The following is a 16,824-nucleotide window of genomic DNA, read 5'->3' as shown; positions in this document are numbered from 1 at the left end:
CGAGCTGAAGTGAGCTGAAAAAGGGTAGTGGAAAAGGGCCATAAAGCCTCGGTCACAACCAGCCGTATGTGCTCCTATGGCCGGTCTACATGCAAAAAACGCAAGAAACGCACAAAGGGCGCACGTGTGATGTGCTGATTTTCGAGCCGTAGACTGGCCTCAGAGGTTCTTTGTCATGTCAAACAAACTCTACGGGCGCTTACATTTTTTTCAGGTTGCAAGACAAACTTACGGCCAACGTGCATCTTTCTCCACAAACAAAAAAACGCAGCGATTTGGGAAATGCCAAAAATCGCACAGCCAAAAAAATCATACGTCCGGTTGTGACCTAGGCTAAAGGCTACCATCAGTAACACACTACGCCGCCAGGGACTCAAATCCTGCAGTGCCAGACATGTCCCCCTGCTTAAGCCAGTACATGTCCAGGCCCGTCTGAAGTTTGCTAGAGAGCATTTAGATGATCCAGAAGAGGATTGGGAGAATGTCATATGGTCAGATGAAACCAAAATAGAACTTTTTGGTAAAAACTCAACTTGTCGTGTTTGGAGGAGAAAGAATGCTGAGTTGCATCCAAAGAACACCATACCTACTGTGAAGCATGGGGGTGGAAACATCATGCTTTGGGGCTGTTTTTCTGCAAAGGGACCAGGACGACTGATCCGTGTAAAGGAAAGAATGAATGGGGCCATGTATCGTGAGATTTTGAGTGAAAACCTCCTTCCATCAGCAAGGGCATTGAAGATGAAACGTGGCTGGGTCTTTCAGCATGACAATGATCCCAAACACACCGCCCGGGCAACGAAGGAGTGGCTTCGTAAGAAGCATTTCAAGGTCCTGGAGTGGCCTAGCCAGTCTCCAAATCTCAATCCCATAGAAAATCTTTGGAGGGAGTTGAAAGTCCGTGTTGCCCAGCGACAGCCCCAAAACATCACTGCTCTAGAGGAGATCTGCATGGAGGAATGGGCCAAAATACCAGCAACAGTGTGTGAAAACCTTGTGAAGACTTACAGAAAACGTTTGACCTCTGTCATTGCCAACAAAGGGTATATAACAAAGTATTGAGATGAACTTTTGTTATTGACCAAATACTTATTTTCCACCATAATTTGCAAATAAATTCTTTAAAAATCAGACAGACAATGTGATTTTCTGGATTTTTTTTCTCATTTTGTCTCTCATAGTTGAAGTGTACCTATGATGAAAATTACAGGCCTCTCTCATCTTTTTAAGTGGGAGAACTTGCACAATTGGTGACTGACTAAATACTTTTTTGCCCCACTGTATATGTATAACTAAGATACACTGAAAAGAAAAGTAAGGCAACTGCATATTATAAAGTTTAAATTTTGGCACTGTATTAAATGGACTAGATTAAGATTAAAACATATTTAAAGGAAAAGAAAACTTAATTCATATATTTAAGTTTGCAGGGAGATTATGTACTTATTAACACATTCATGAAGAGAATTTGTTAATAAGTGTCAAATGTAGCATAATTTCGAATAATAATAATAAGCATATTTGGCAGTGTGATGTCACTGTGAGCCTTTAACAAAAGAATAATCCGGAGCCGCCTTTTGTTAAATGGATCCCAGTGACTTCACACTGCCAAAAACGCTTATGATTATTATTTGAAATTATGCTATATTGGACACGTTTGGACAACTTCACTTCATGAGTGTGTTTATAAGTACATAATCTTTCTGCAAACCCAAACTAATGAATTAAGTTTTCTACTCCTTTAAAGCAGATTAATTCTCCTTGGCTGTTGCTTGGCCCAATGTTGGGCAGCCCTCTCATAGTCCATCTCGCTGTCATCCATGCTGATGTGGATCAAACTGTCCAGCGAGTGCTTTTTGAGCCAGTCGCTGTGATCAAAATTGACGACGTTTTTGTTGTCGTGACAGTTGTCTGGTTTTGTGCACCATCACTCACATGGGTTTGTTGATGTTTAGTCAACCAATCTTTGATCGAAGCCATAATGATAATAGACTAGGTCAAACTTTTGTGATTAAAATCAGTCGGCTTTGTCCATCTGGTGGGGGACAACATCGGCAGCCAATGAGATCGCTTATAATGAATCGGAAAATTCCAGGATGTCTGACGTTTTCTTTCGATATTTTTATTGGACGGTTTGAACACGTGATCTTGATAGCCAACAGATTACAGTTTGTTTACATCATACCACGCGGATATATTACTTTGAACAGAATCAACACAAACATTGGAAAAAAGACCGCTTGTTTAACACAAATATCAATCAATATGTAAATGGATCTGTTATTTGCTCTTCTACATGAATCGTTAATTTTAATTAAAATTAAATGTAATTCAAATGCAGTGCATCTCTAATGGTGAGACAGTATTCACAAAGAAGACCTAGGCTTATACTTTTGTACTGTCTCAAATTATTTTCAAGACATAAGATTAGTTGCAACTATAGAAAAATATAAGGAAAGATGCCAAAAATAAGTAATCCTCACATAACTGAGTAACAATTGTTAATGAAACTGTAAACAGTAAAACAACAATTTCAATAACATTTGACACTTTAAATACAAACTTCCTAGGGTTTTGCTAAACTGAGTAAATATTGCTTCAAGTTTTTTTTTTAATTTAATAATAGTTGACTCAGATTTAAGTTCCTTCGGGAGGGAATGCCATAATTTAGGCCCATTAGCGGCAATAGTAAATTTCTAGATATTAGTTCTGCAAAGCTTAACTCTGTAATCGCTTGAGTATCTAGTAGCATCTCATCTCATTATCCGTAGCTGCTTTATCCTGTTCTACAGGGTCGCAGGCAAGCTGGAGCCTATCCCAGCTGACTATGGGCGAAAGGCGGGGTACACCCTGGAGAAGTCGCCAGGTCATCACAGGGCTGACACATAGACACAGACAACCATTCACACTCACATTCACACCTACGCTCAATTTAGAGTCACCAGTTAACCTAACCTGCATGTCTTTGGACTGTGGGGGAAACCGGAGCACCCGGAGGAAACCCACAGGGAGAACATGCAAACTCCGCACAGAAAGGCCCTCGCTGGCCATGGGGCTTGAACCTGGACCTTCTTGCTGTGAGGCTACAGCGCTAACCACTACACCACCGTGCCGCCCTTAGTAGCATATTGATGAATTTGAACATTTTTACAAAAAATACTTTTAAATGTTTCTGGTATAGTATTAAAATGAACAGAGCACATGACTAGTCCTACTTGTAAAGAGTGAATGTTATTCAAATTTAACAAATTATATCTATAAAATAAAGGACCAGTATGTGCTTCGTATGAGGATTTAGTGATAATTCGTATGACACGCTTTTGCAAAACAATCAGTCTATTCAGACTTGTTTTATAAGTAGATCCCCAAACTATATTGCCATAATACAAATAAAAGTAGACTAATGAATAATAAAGTTTAAACAATGATGGCTGTGACAAGTAAAATTTGGATTTTGAAATTATTCCTGGGCGGCACGGTGGTGTAGTGGTTAGCGCTGTCGCCTCACAGCAAGAAGGTCCGGGTTCGAGCCCCGTGGCCGGCGAGGGCCTTTCTGTGTGGAGTTTGCATGTTCTCCCCGTGTCCGCATGGGTTTCCTCCGGGTGCTCCGGTTTCCCCCACAGTCCAAAGACATGCAGGTTAGGTTAACTGGTGACTCTAAATTGACCGTAGGTGCGAATGTGAGTGTGAATGGTTGTCTGTGTCTATGTGTCAGCCCTGTGATGACCTGGCGACTTGTCCAGGGTGTACCCCGCCTTTCGCCCGTAGTCAGCTGGGATAGGCTCCAGCTTGCCTGCGACCCTGTAGAACAGGATAAAGCAGCTACGGATAATGAGATGAGATGCTACTAGATACTCTGTAGAACAGGATAAAGCAGCTAGAGAGAATGAGATGAGTGAGAAATTATTCCTATCGTTCTAGATGTAAATGTAAAGGATATTTATGTCTTTGTGTGTGTGTGTGTGTGTGTGTGTGTGTGTGTTTCTGACTTGACGTTTCCTCCAACTGGAAGAAGTTCTTTTATTTTATTTGGTTGTCTCCACAGGTATCCCATCCAGTCTCCACGGCCTGGCTGCTATGGTGACCGGGAAGACACTCCTGGTGTGAGAAACTATGGTAATCGTGCCACTGATGAGCTGTTTGATGTGTACTGCTTTGCTGAGAGTCTGAAAGGTATGATAGGTCATCACATGTAGTTTAGTCATGCACAGTCCTTCTTAAACCTTTTTTAAGTCTCTTCTCTCAGGAACAAATGTGAGTCATGACCCAGACACGCACATTGCATGCACCTGCTTCTTGTCCCAGCTGCTTGTACTGTGCGTCAAACTAGGTCACCATCTTTTCTGCTCTGCTCCACTGTTCATGTCAGAATGGGGATATTTGAACAAGATTGCCCTACTCACAGGAGTATAAACTGCAAGATCTGTTGATTATTTCCACCAGAAAATACTTACCACAGATTTTTAAGATGAATAGATTATAATACTGCTATTTAGTTTGAGTGTTCAGAGTTCATTTGGTGCACTGAGTTCACAGTCTGGCAAAAGCCCCTCCACCTTTTTTGCTGAACTGACTTTTGTCACATGCATAATGCGTGCAACTAAGTTGTGTCAAAATGTTTATAAACAGCAATGTATCTTCACCACATACTGAATTTATCTCATAACTCTTAAAATAGGCGGCACGGTGGTGTAGTGGTTAGCGCTGTCGCCTCACAGCAAGAAGGTCCTGGGTTCGAGCCCCGGGGCCGGCGAGGGCCTTTCTGTGCGGAGTTTGCATGTTCTCCCCGTGTCCGCGTGGGTTTCCTCCGGGTGCTCCGGTTTCCCCCACAGTCCAAAGACATGCAGGTTAGGTTAACTGGTGACTCTAAATTGAGCGTAGGTGTGAATGTGAGTGTGAATGGTTGTCTGTGTCTATGTGTCAGCCCTGTGATGACCTGGCGACTTGTCCAGGGTGTACCCCGCCTTTCGCCCGTAGTCAGCTGGGATAGGCTCCAGCTTGCCTGCGACCCTGTAGAAGGATAAAGCGGCTAGAGATAATGTGATGTGATGTGAACTCTTAAAATAATATTAAAACCCAACTTTAACTTGAAATTTATATTCCTTTTCCTGAAAGAGAATATTTTTTCTTGGTCATTTATTATTGAGATGTTTTGAACAAAGAAAAGAACATGTTTGTCAAGATAGAAAATGGTGTTTGTGTCTAAAAATATCATATCAGGTGTTTCATTTGAACACCAAGAAGCAAAATTTGTCGCTCGTGACAGTGACGTAATGTTTTTAAAAGTTTTTTTTTTAAAAATGAGCACACAATTCTTCTTGGGGGTGGTGGTGTAGTGGTTTGCACTGTTGCCTCACAGCAAGAAGGTCCTGGGTTCGAGCCCCGTGGCCGGCGAGGGCCTTTCTGTGTGGAGTTTGCATGTTCTCCCCGTGTCTGCGTGGGTTTCCTCCGGGTGCTCCGGTTTCCCCCACAGTCCAAAGACATGCAGGTTAGGCTAATTGGTAGCTCTAAATTGACCGTAGGTGTGAATGTGAGTGTGAATGATTGTTTGTCTCTATGTGTCGGCCCTGCGATAACCTGGCAACTTGTCCAGGGTGTACCCCGCCTCTCGCCCATAGTCAGCTGGGATAGGTTCCAACTTGCCTGCGACCCTGTAGAACAGGATAAGCGGCTACAGATAATGGATGGATGGGATGGATGGAGGACAGAATTCTCCTTGGGGGGGTAGCAGTTAGCACTGTTGCCTCACAGCAAGAAGGTTCTGGGTTCAAGCCCAGTGGCCAACGGAGGCCTTTCTGTGTGGCATTTGCATGCTCTCCCTGTGTCTGCATGGGTTTCCCCCAGGAGCTCCGGTTTCCCCCACAGTCCAAAGACAAACAGTTAGGTTAACTGGCTACTCTAAATTGCCCATACGTGTGAGTGCACAGAAAGGAACTGGCCACCCTACTGCTGCAGTTCTGGCCAAGTCAACCAAACATGGTTTGCCTCAAGCCCAGATTGGGTTTGGCAGTGACGGCAGCAATTTTCTCCTTGAAAAATACTGGGGCTCAAATTTCACCTTCAGGACAGTATTGTGTTTTTATGCCGATGTCCAATCAATCCCTTCTTCTCATTTTTATTACTTTATTATTCATGGTGGCTTATTGCAGTCTGTCTCCTCTCTGTTTCAGGTGAAGTGTTCCATGCTAGTGTGCCAGATAAGTTGAGTCTGGCCACAGCTTCCACTCACTGTCACGCATTGGGTGCTCAGCTGGCCACAGTGGGTCAACTTTATCTGGCCTGGCAGGCTGGACTGGACCGCTGTGACCCAGGCTGGCTGGCTGACGGTAGTGTGCGCTACCCCATCAATCAACCACGGCGCAACTGTGGAGGAGATGAGCCAGGGGTACGCACTCTCTACCATAACCCCAACCGCACTGGCTTTCCTGACACTGCCAGCCTCTTCGATGCTTACTGCTACAGAGGTATGCTTCTGGTTTGATGAACTACTTGTTTGCTGTCAGTGAATTCATGAATTTATGTATGTATGGCAGAGAAGCTGCAGTCATCTGCAGTCCATTCTGATTATTGCACTCTTTGGAGAGATCATATAGACTCACTCACACCATATGCACTTTATTATAATAGTATATTAGATTACTAATTTCAGCATGAGCAAGAGACTAATTATCAAATGTGACATACAGATTACATTGATTATTTTTTCATTTGTCTGCAACATTTTATGCAGGGGGCATCAGTATAAATTTTGGCTTTGTAATTTTGCTTTTTCGGATCATTATGGAGATATTTTGGTTGTTTTTCAACAGGAAAAGGCAGCAAATACAATGGTGATTACATCTCATTTCTCTTTCTGTATTTCAGAGAGACAGCCAGAAGCAAAGGCACTTGTTCAGACTTCACAGACTGCGAGCTCAAACACCACAGATGACTTAGAACATCTCCAACAGAATGGAGCCTTTCCTCACCCTTCCACCTGGACTGGACTGGTGGACCTTGTTAAGGAAGAGTTCATTTCCATTGCAGACAACGAGTCCTCTGAGATATCAGGAGAGCATGTGGTAATCCATCTCAGGCCGAGAGAGAATCCAGTGAGCCAGGAAATACTTATGTCTGAAGATCAATCTCCTTCTGTTCTGGAGGTCCATGGGGGTTCAGCAAGAGAGGAACCTGATGAAAGAAAAGTGACCGAGGACCACAGATTATCCCTTGAACCCTCATTGACCACGCCATCCTCATTCACACAGGCTCAAACCAGCAACAGCATGCTTTTTAACTTTGTTGAGTCCATCATGAAGCCCTGGAAATACTGGAAAGGCAGTGCAGAGACAGAGGCACCTTCAGCAGTGTCAGGTCTATGGATGGAGACATCAGAGGAAGTCCAGGCAGCCAGGGTGAAGTCAGGGGGTGGGCTTAGAGGGACTAAAGGAAGTATTGATAATGCTATCTTGGACCCTGAGAGTATGGAGCCTTCAACTAACCCCTCCACACCATATTCAGAGGAACGACTTTTAGAGCAAGAGAAAGAAATGGTTCTGCCAGTACCAGTAAATGAGCTGAAGAATCCCAGCAAATTCCAAACAGAACCTTCACTTACACAACCAACAGCGTCCGAAGGTAAGAATACTCTACAGTTTATTTGCTGCAAGGTCAAAGTATGTCTTGCTATTATTATTATTGGCCTCGTGTCGGTGTAGTGTTATTGTACATAATTTTAACATTTCGTAATTAATTGCAATTCTTAATTTCAAAATTCAATTTTTTGGATTTTTCACCCATTTTCTCCCTAATTTGGTCATCAGCCCACTCACCAGTCAGTGCCCCTATCGTGTTAAAGCTGCAGAGGGTGAATGCTAACATGTGCTTCTTCTGTCTTTACAAACTGCTGTGTCACAGGGTTGCGTAACCAGGGTTCTCCAGAAAATCTGAAGTAGCTGGCTAAAAAAAGTAGTAGGCGGCCCTGGAATTTGCAGCGGCAAAGCCGTTGTGCTAATACTAGGGGGGTCTGGGGGCATGCTTCCCTAGAAAATTTTGAAATTTACTTGCCTTCTGGTGCATTTTCAGCTAATAAATTACTAACCAGGGCGGCACGGTGGTGTAGTGGTTAGCGCTGTCGCCTCACAGCAAGAAGGTCCTGGGTTCGAGCCCCGGGGCCGGCGAGGGCGTTTCTGTGTGGAGTTTGCATGTTCTCCCCGTGTCCGCGTGGGTTTCCTCCGGGTGCTCCGGTTTCCCCCACAGTCCAAAGACATGCAGGTTAGGTTAACTGGTGACTCTAAATTGACTCTAAATTGTGTGAATGTGAATGGTTGTCTGTGTCTATGTGTCAGCCCTGTGATGACCTGGCGACTTGTCCAGGGTGTACCCCGCCTTTCGCCCGTAGTCAGCTGAGATAGGCTCCAGCTTGCCTGCGACCCTATAGAAGGATAAAGCGGCTAGAGATAATGAGATGAGATGAGAAATTACTAACCATTTCTTTGTAAAATACTTGCAAAATATGTATGACATTTCTCTCCAGATGTATGTGTGCTTGGCTTTCTCAGTTACTCTCTGTAGTATGCTGCCTGGCTCTGTAACATAACTACATACTCTATGGCGTGGTCATGTGATTTGGATTAGCCAATCAAAGTGTGAGAATCGATCAACAAATATGGTGTTGCTTCCAGTCATGCCAGACCCGAATCGAAGACAATTTCGTAGTGAAATAATTGGATTTGCAGCAAATTATGGGTAGCAGAGACGATATAAATCGCTTGAACATTGAAAGGAAAGTTTTAATTTTTTTCTGGGTTCGAGTAGCTGGCGCAGACCGTCTGTGTAGGCGGAGAAAACCGCCAGTCGCCAGCGCTTGTGGACATCTCTGCGTAACATTTAGAGGAAAGCATTAGCCATCCTCTTCCACATACATGAGCTTGCAAATGCCTGTGATTGATTAGTGTCACCATGATGGGGAGAGAGTATGTTATTCTTCCCACCCAGAGAGGATGGGAAATTTTTACTCTCTTGCACTCCTAGTCACAGATGTCTGTGGCATCATCGATTCAAGCTTGCAATCTCCGGACTACAGTGTGAATGCTTTTCTGTTATGCCACTTATGAGCTCAAAGAATTTCTTACTTTCTGCTCATCTGCTGGAGCTTACTGTTTTCGCAATACAATGCCCAAACAGACCATTTGGGTTTCAAGTAGATCATTTAAATACATCCCACAAATCTCCCCGTACTAATAGTAGGTCAAACAGTCAGTACGTTTACATGCACATCCAAATCGAGCTACTGTCGGTAATCGAGCAAAGGGTCCCAGCAGGGGTGCCAGAGAAATCCAATCCTACATGCAACTGTGAAATCGAGCTATTGTGTGAGGTGCATTGTGCACCCGAGCCACAGGTGGCGCTACACGCCCCATCGTGTTGGTACACTTCCGGTTGTCATGAAGAAGAGCTATAGTGTTGCCAGATACTGCTGACGTTTTCCAGCCCAAAACATGTTCAAATCCGGCAAAAATGCACTTAAAATCTGGCAACACTGGCAGTTCCGTGTTCAAGCTGTTAGGCTTGCTCTAACAGACTGTATGGCTACAAACTGTCCTGCGCAGACCACTGTTTTGTAAGACAACTTATTTTGCACAATTGTATATTTTTCTAAAGTCCATTTTTTGCTTACAATTTAACTTATGTCTTAATAAACACACAAAGTTCAATTGTTTTGTTTTTATTGACATTCTTCAGATGTTGGACATACACACACATACAATGACTTATGTACACAATTCACAGCTATGCAACAGCTGTACAGATGTATTTGGTGATACAGTAAGTGAGCTAAATTTTAACAGTGCAAACAATGCCACAAAAAGAAAAGATTCATGCCGTTGTCATGATTCGTTGTCATGCCGACCGAGGCTGTTGTGTTTCCTGCTTGTGGTCTCGTCCCTTGTCACTTCCGGAAGGGGCAGTAAGTAGCTCGACTACTAGCTCGATAGGGTTTACATGCACTAAGTAGCTCGGCAGAAATCGCATAATCTAGGTCGTGTAGCTCGATTCCGAGAAATCAAGTTCGGTTCAATTTCAGCCGAATTAAGGTGTATACATGGCATTTTGAACTTCGATTTCAGTCGAGCAACGGCAGAAATTCGATTCTCTCTATGTGCATGTAAACGCACTGAGTATGTAGTTATAAGGACTGATATACAGAATGTACAACACAGCAGTGTGCAGTTAGGAACATAGTTTTTTTCTTTCCCTGATACTGGGTCTTCCTAGATTCATTTTGTTATGTGGTTCAGCTGAGTGCAGAAAAGAAGTGGAATTGAGCAAAGCAAGCAAAGGATACTCTCAAGAGAACACACACACACACACACAGTATATCTCATTTTTCAGCTTCTGCTCAACATTCCACAGTTTCTGCTCATCTGTTTAGTTTTAAACAATTCATCTGCTACAGTTATAATTTCTGTGCATGGCCATTTATATTCCAAGAAGGCTTTTTAAACAGAGTCTAAATGGTGTGAAATAGTAGCTGATTCTGGTAAGGAGTGCACTATTTTTACATACTTTTTTGGGTGCATTTTTGAAAACAAATACAGACTATGGCCGCCTCTTAGCAAGGAGATTTATGCATAAGCACAGATTACAGTTAGCTTTTTTCTTCTATGTGCATTCGAATGCAAAATTTTCCCAAAAGACATCTTAAAAAATATCTGTGCAAGTTGTTTGGGGCTTAAGTGGTTATACCCTTAGAAACAAGTTTAAAAATGGTAAAATTAGGAATGTGTAGCATCCATAAACTGCACATGGTCCAGGGAGACTGGCCACCGCGTGTAGAGGTTTTCCATCAGACACACTTTATTCTCAGAGAAGGGGGAGGAGTAGAAGAGGGGTGTGGGGTTGAAGAGGTCACATTAATGAGATTTACTACATTTACTGCATTCAGTTTTTCTGTTATATCCCTCCATAGTGGCATATTATATTGCATTGTGAAAACTAATGCCACATTAATGCTTTCAGCATTAAGCTGTGATTGGTACGCTATTTTGGCACAGTATTCCCACTTGAGGCAGCATCAATACAGCTATCCTTCTTCTGTAAGCCAAATTCTCTGGGGAACATTAAAATTTAATTCTAGGTAAGAATTTAGCTTTAGTCTGCATGAATTATTTATACCCGAATCTAATTAATGCACCATAGCCAAGCCATCAGTTCAGCCAGAGCATTGTAGGTCTCTTCCAATTAGAGTGTGCGTGATGTGTGATTGTACATACATACATACAGTTAGGTCCATATATATGTGGACACTGACACAAATTTTGGTTTTTTACCTGTTTACTGAAACCTATTCAAGTTATAGTTATATAATGGACATGGACATAAAGTCCAGACTTTCAGCTTTCATTTGAGGGTATCCACATTAAAACTGGATGAAGGGTTTAGGAGTTTCAGCTCCTTAACATGTGCCACCCTGTTTTTAAAGGGACCAAAAGTAATTGGACAATTGACTCACAGGCTATTTCATGGGCAGGTGTGGGCAATTCCTTCGTTATGTCATTCTCAATTAAGCAGATAAAAGGCCTGGAGTTGATTTGAGGTGTGGTGCTTGCATTTGGAAGATTTTGCTGTGAAGAAAATACGCGGTCAAAGGAGCTCTCCATGCAGGTGAAACAAGCCATCCTTAAGCTGCGAAAACAGAAAAAAACCCATCTGAGAAATTGCTACAATATTAGGAGTGGCAAAATCTACAGTTTGGTACATCCTGAGAAAGAAAGAAAGAAAGAAAGAAAGAAAGAAAGAAAGAAAGAAAGAACTGGTGAACTCATCAATGCAAAAAGACCTGGACGCCCACAGAAGACAACAGTGGTGGATGATCGCAGAATAATTTCCATGGTGAAGAGAAACCCCTTCACAACAGCCAACCAAGTGAACAACACTCTCCAGGAGGTAGGCGTATCAATATCCAAATCTACCATAAAGAGAAGACTGCATGAAAGTAAATACAGAGGGTTCACTGCACAGTGCAAGCCACTCATAAGCCTCAAGAATAAAAAGGCTAGATTGGACTTTGCTAAAAAACATCTAAAAAAGCCAGCACAGTTCTGGAAGAACATTCTTTGGACAGATGAAACCAAGATCAACCTCTACCAGAATGATGGAAAGAAAATGTATGGCGAAGGCATGGTACAGCTCATGATCCAAAGCATCATCTGTAAAACACGGCGGAGGCAGTGTGATGGCTTGGGCATGCATGGCTGCCAGTGGCACTGGGTCACTAGTGTTTATTGATGATGTGACACAGGACAGAAGCAGCCGGATGAATTCTGAGGTATTCAGAGACATACTGTGTGCTCAAATCCAGCCAAATGCAGCCAAACTGATTGGTCAGCATTTCATAATACAGATGGACAATGACCCAAAACATAAAGCCAAAGCAACCCAGGAGTTTATTAAAGCAAAGAAGTGGAATATTCTTGAATGGCCAAGTCAGTCACCTGATCTCAACCCAATTGAGCATGCATTTCACTTGTTAAAGACTAAACTTCAGACAGAAAGGCCCACAAACAAACAGCAACTGAAAACCGCTGCAGTAAAGGCCTGGCAGAGCATTAAAAAGGAGGAAACGCAGTGTCTGGTGATGTCCATGAGTTCAAGACTTCAGGCAGTCATTGCCAACAAAGGGTTTTCAACCAAGTATTAGAAATGAACATTTTATTTACAATTATTTAATTTGTCCAATTACTTTTGAGCCCCTGAAGTGAAGGGATTGTGTTTTAAAAAAATGCTTTAGTTCCTCACATTTTTATGCAATCATTTTGTTCAACCCACTGAATTAAAGCTGAAAGTCTGAACTTCAACTGCATCTGAATTGTTTTGTTCAAAATTCATTGTGGTAATGTACAGAACCAAAACTAGAAAAATGTTGTTTCTGTCCAAATATTTATGGACCTAACTGTACATACATATATATGCACTGAGTGAAGAAGTGCCAAAAATACTCTGAAATGATGTTTTCAGGGGGGCTGCTTCAGTTTTGAAGTCTCAGGCAGGGGCCATTTAAGTGAATCGGACTTTGGTGGCTATTTCATCCTTCACTGGGTCTGAATTTTTTTGTCTTTTGTCTTGTTTTACATTTGATTGGATAGATGGTGTAGAGAATTTAAACTTCTCTCACTAAAACTGAGCTGCATGTTATCAAGTCTGTCTTTGGATCTAAATAAAAAGGTCTAAAGAACAGAAAATTATTAAAATGAGAGACACTTTTATACAGAATAAGACTCTATACAAATCTATTTTTAATTTCAAAATGATTGTCTATTGTTAACACATATGCTACAGATGTGCTTGACAGATGTTAGCTTTTTGAAAACACTGAAGTAAATAAGTAAATTAATAATATGGTTAAACAGTAACAAATTATCATTAAACTTGAACAAATCCAAAGTAATATTATTTGGTAACAACAAAACAAACACACAAATAAATATTCGAATAGATGGGGTTATTATAGAAAGAGTTAAGGAAATCAAATTTCTCGGAACAACTATTGATGAAAAACTCAGCTGGAAACCACATATAAAAAACATACAATCCAAAGTATCAAGAAGTATAGCAACATTAAACAAAGTCAAACAGTTTCTAGATCACAATTCACTCCGGATTCTTTACTGTTCCCCGGTTCCACCTTATTTAAGTTACTGTGCAGAGGTATGGGGCAATAATTACAAAAATACAATACATTCATTATTCATTCTCCAAAAAAGAGCAATAAGGATTATACACAAGGCTGGTTATCGGGATCATACAAATACATTATTCTTACAGTCAGAAATACTGAAATTTGCAGATCTGGTGGACTATCAAATGGCACAAATATTATTCAAAGCAAACAATAATCAGCTACCACATAATATTCAAAAACTGTTCGCTGAAAGAGAAGGGAGTTATAATTTAAGGGGTTTATTTAAATTTAAAAATTATAGGGTGCGCACAACCAAGAAAAGTTTTTGTATTTCTGTTTTTGGGGTGGGGCGGCACGGTGGTGTAGTGGTTAGTGCTGTCGCCTCACAGCAAGAAGGTCCGGGTTCGAGCCCCGTGGCCGGCGAGGGCCTTTCTGTGCGGAGTTTGCATGTTCTCCCCGTGTCCGCGTGGGTTTCCTCCGGGCGCTCCGGTTTCCCCCACAGTCCAAAGACATGCAGGTTAGGTTAACTGGTGACTCTAAATTGACCGTAGGTGTGAATGTGAGTGTGAATGGTTGTCTGTCTATGTGTCAGCCCTGTGATGACCTGGCGACTTGTCCAGGGTGTACCCCACCTTTCGCCCGTAGTCAGCTGGGATAGGCTCCAGCTTGCCTGCGACCCTGTAGGACAGGATAAAGCGGCTACAGATAATGAGATGAGATGTTTGTGGGGTGAAGCGGTGGAACAGTTTAATGAGGAGCTCAAGGGATGTCCAGACATGAAGCGGTTTAAAAAGATGTGCAAAAATTTGATTTTCACAAGATATAAAGGTGAAGGGTGAATCATAACTAGCTGTTTACTGTGTATTTTTTTATTTTGTTCTTTTTTGAGTCATCGTCTATTTGTTTTGTTTTTATCTTGTTCTTCTCCATTGTGAGCGTGGTATTAGTAGTAAACTTATGTGCTGACATATGGATATACATATCGTCGCTGTCAGGTCAAAACCTGCTATGTGACATTTTTCCTTTTTTTACAGGAGACGTAAAAAACTGAATAAAACTCTGAAATAACAAGCTGAGAAGCCAGTAAAAGTTTACTTGTTCTATTATTATCTTTTCTAATTAGCATAAATGGAAGCACGAGATCGAAACTGACCAATTAGCATAGAGAACCCAATTTGACCTAAATTGTCACATAGCAGGTTTTGAACTGACAGCGACGATATATAATTAATTATATGATATAGTCATAGAGAATTGATATCTGAATAGTTGAAGTAATAAGTAATAAACAGTGTATGTATGTATGCGTATATATATACTAGTATATGTATATATGTGTGTGGATATATATAAGGAAGCTAGATCAGCTTTTCAACCAGGGTGCCGCCTGGCTTCATTAGGGGTGCCATCAAAAAATTATATATTCTAACATTAAAATAAATAAAATGAATTAAAATTCCAAAAACGATAGTTACACAAATGCAGATCATCGCCGCCTCATGCATCATCAAAATTTGTCTCACGGCCCCCTTTCCCATGTCACAACGTCACTGCCGGGGTCAGCGTATGGTCAGCGTGACTGCGTATATTTTATATGGGAGTGCCTTGAGAATTTGCATACTTCTGAAGGGTGCCATGACTGAAAAAAGGTTGAGAAATGCTGAGCTCGATAATCAATTTATATTGACTAAAGAAGAGGGGTGGGATTAAATAAGTTTTTACTTCAGCCCACTCCTTTTTGGACATGTAAACTCAAAACTGCTTAGTGCGTCCTTGTTTGTATTTTTGTTTTGTTTTCTTTTGTTTTGATTTTGATATATTATTATTACCTATATTATTTATGGTTTATTTTCTAATTTAGTGGCTTTTTACATGTTCTTGTTGCAAATGCTGTTTTGCTTTTCTTGTTTTCTGCTTATTTATTCATTGTTTGTTTACATGTTCGAAATAAACTATCATCATTATCATCATCATCCAGTACTGATTTAAAGGTACTACCACTTACGTGCATGGACATCTAAAAAATACTTTAAAAAATTACAGTGTTCCAACACTATATGCTTGAACTTATAATAATATATTGTAAAAATCTAACCCAAACCAAGTGAGAATGTGCAATTGGATAAGTACAGGTAAGGTCAAACAGGAAGTTAGCAGATCCAAGTACATGAGGTATTGTAGAAACTGAACAAATGCACTTGTACACAAAGAAAACAACAAGAACATCCAGTGAACCCAAGGAGAAAGGATAAGCCTAACAGGTGAAAAAGATGAAATCCAATTAATGTAATGACTGCAGAGTGACAAAAAACTTGACTTTAGTTCCCTTATCAAGCTTAATAGACTGGTACCAAAATTCAAAAAAGTGCTTATTTAAGGAGTTAAAGGCATTTTTGAGACAAAGTCGGCAAACAGTCTTATTTTGTCAATTTGGGTGTGCCGAATTCAAATCTGCAATATGCCGAGCTCTATCTGACCTCTGTTGACCTCTAGAGGTCATTGAACTTTGGGCCTGTAAACGTCTCAGCTGAACCCAGTTTCTCAGCTTTCTAAGGAATGAAATGTACTAAAATGATTAATGAAGTTAGCAAATGGCCTTGTTTGTTAAATGTTTGGGTGCTGAATTCATTTTTCATTTGTAAAATGACATATGACCTCTGATAACCTCAAGGTCATTAAACTTGGCCTATAGGCCTATGCATTTAACGTCATTTTTAAACTGACTTTACTCCCCCAAAAAGAATATGAACAGACAAAAAACAAATAGAAAGGAACAAATACAACATTAAATGCCAGTCCATGTACATGTGACTTACTTTTCACAATGAGAATGCCTCGGCGATCACCTTACATAACATTGCATTACATTTAGCGGTTATTGTTTATACAAAGCTACTGAAAAAAGGACAGATTCAGCAGCATACAAAATGTGGGGGCATACAGGGTATACAGGTTAATCAGGGTGAGTATATATGAGAGTTTTTTTCTTTGTTGTTTGTTTTTTGTAAAGGCTTTACCCCGTTTAAAACAAAACAAACAACAAAGAAAAAAACTCTCATATATACTAACCCTGATTAACCTGTATACCCTGTATGCCCCCACATTTTGTATGCTGCTGAATCTGTCCTTTTTTCAGTAGCTTTGTATAAACAATAACCGCT

At 41.1% G+C, this 16,824-nt stretch overlaps 1 protein-coding gene across 1 annotated transcript in view; it reads left to right on the top strand.

Annotated features, from left to right (window-relative positions):
* Positions 1-16,824, top strand: part of ncanb (neurocan b) — a 177,828-nt gene that overhangs the window by 12,067 nt on the left and 148,937 nt on the right. Inside the window, exons 3-5 of the mRNA XM_060940663.1 lie at positions 4,046-4,173; positions 6,171-6,464; positions 6,865-7,617. Of these exons, the coding sequence (XP_060796646.1) occupies positions 4,046-4,173; positions 6,171-6,464; positions 6,865-7,617 (1,175 nt within the window). The remainder of the gene's footprint in view (positions 1-4,045; positions 4,174-6,170; positions 6,465-6,864; positions 7,618-16,824) is intronic.

Source organism: Neoarius graeffei, chromosome 15 (genome assembly GCF_027579695.1).
Source record: "Neoarius graeffei isolate fNeoGra1 chromosome 15, fNeoGra1.pri, whole genome shotgun sequence".
In the NCBI taxonomy this organism is placed as follows: domain Eukaryota; kingdom Metazoa; phylum Chordata; class Actinopteri; order Siluriformes; family Ariidae; genus Neoarius; species Neoarius graeffei.
This window is presented reverse-complemented; position numbering and strand designations above follow the sequence as displayed.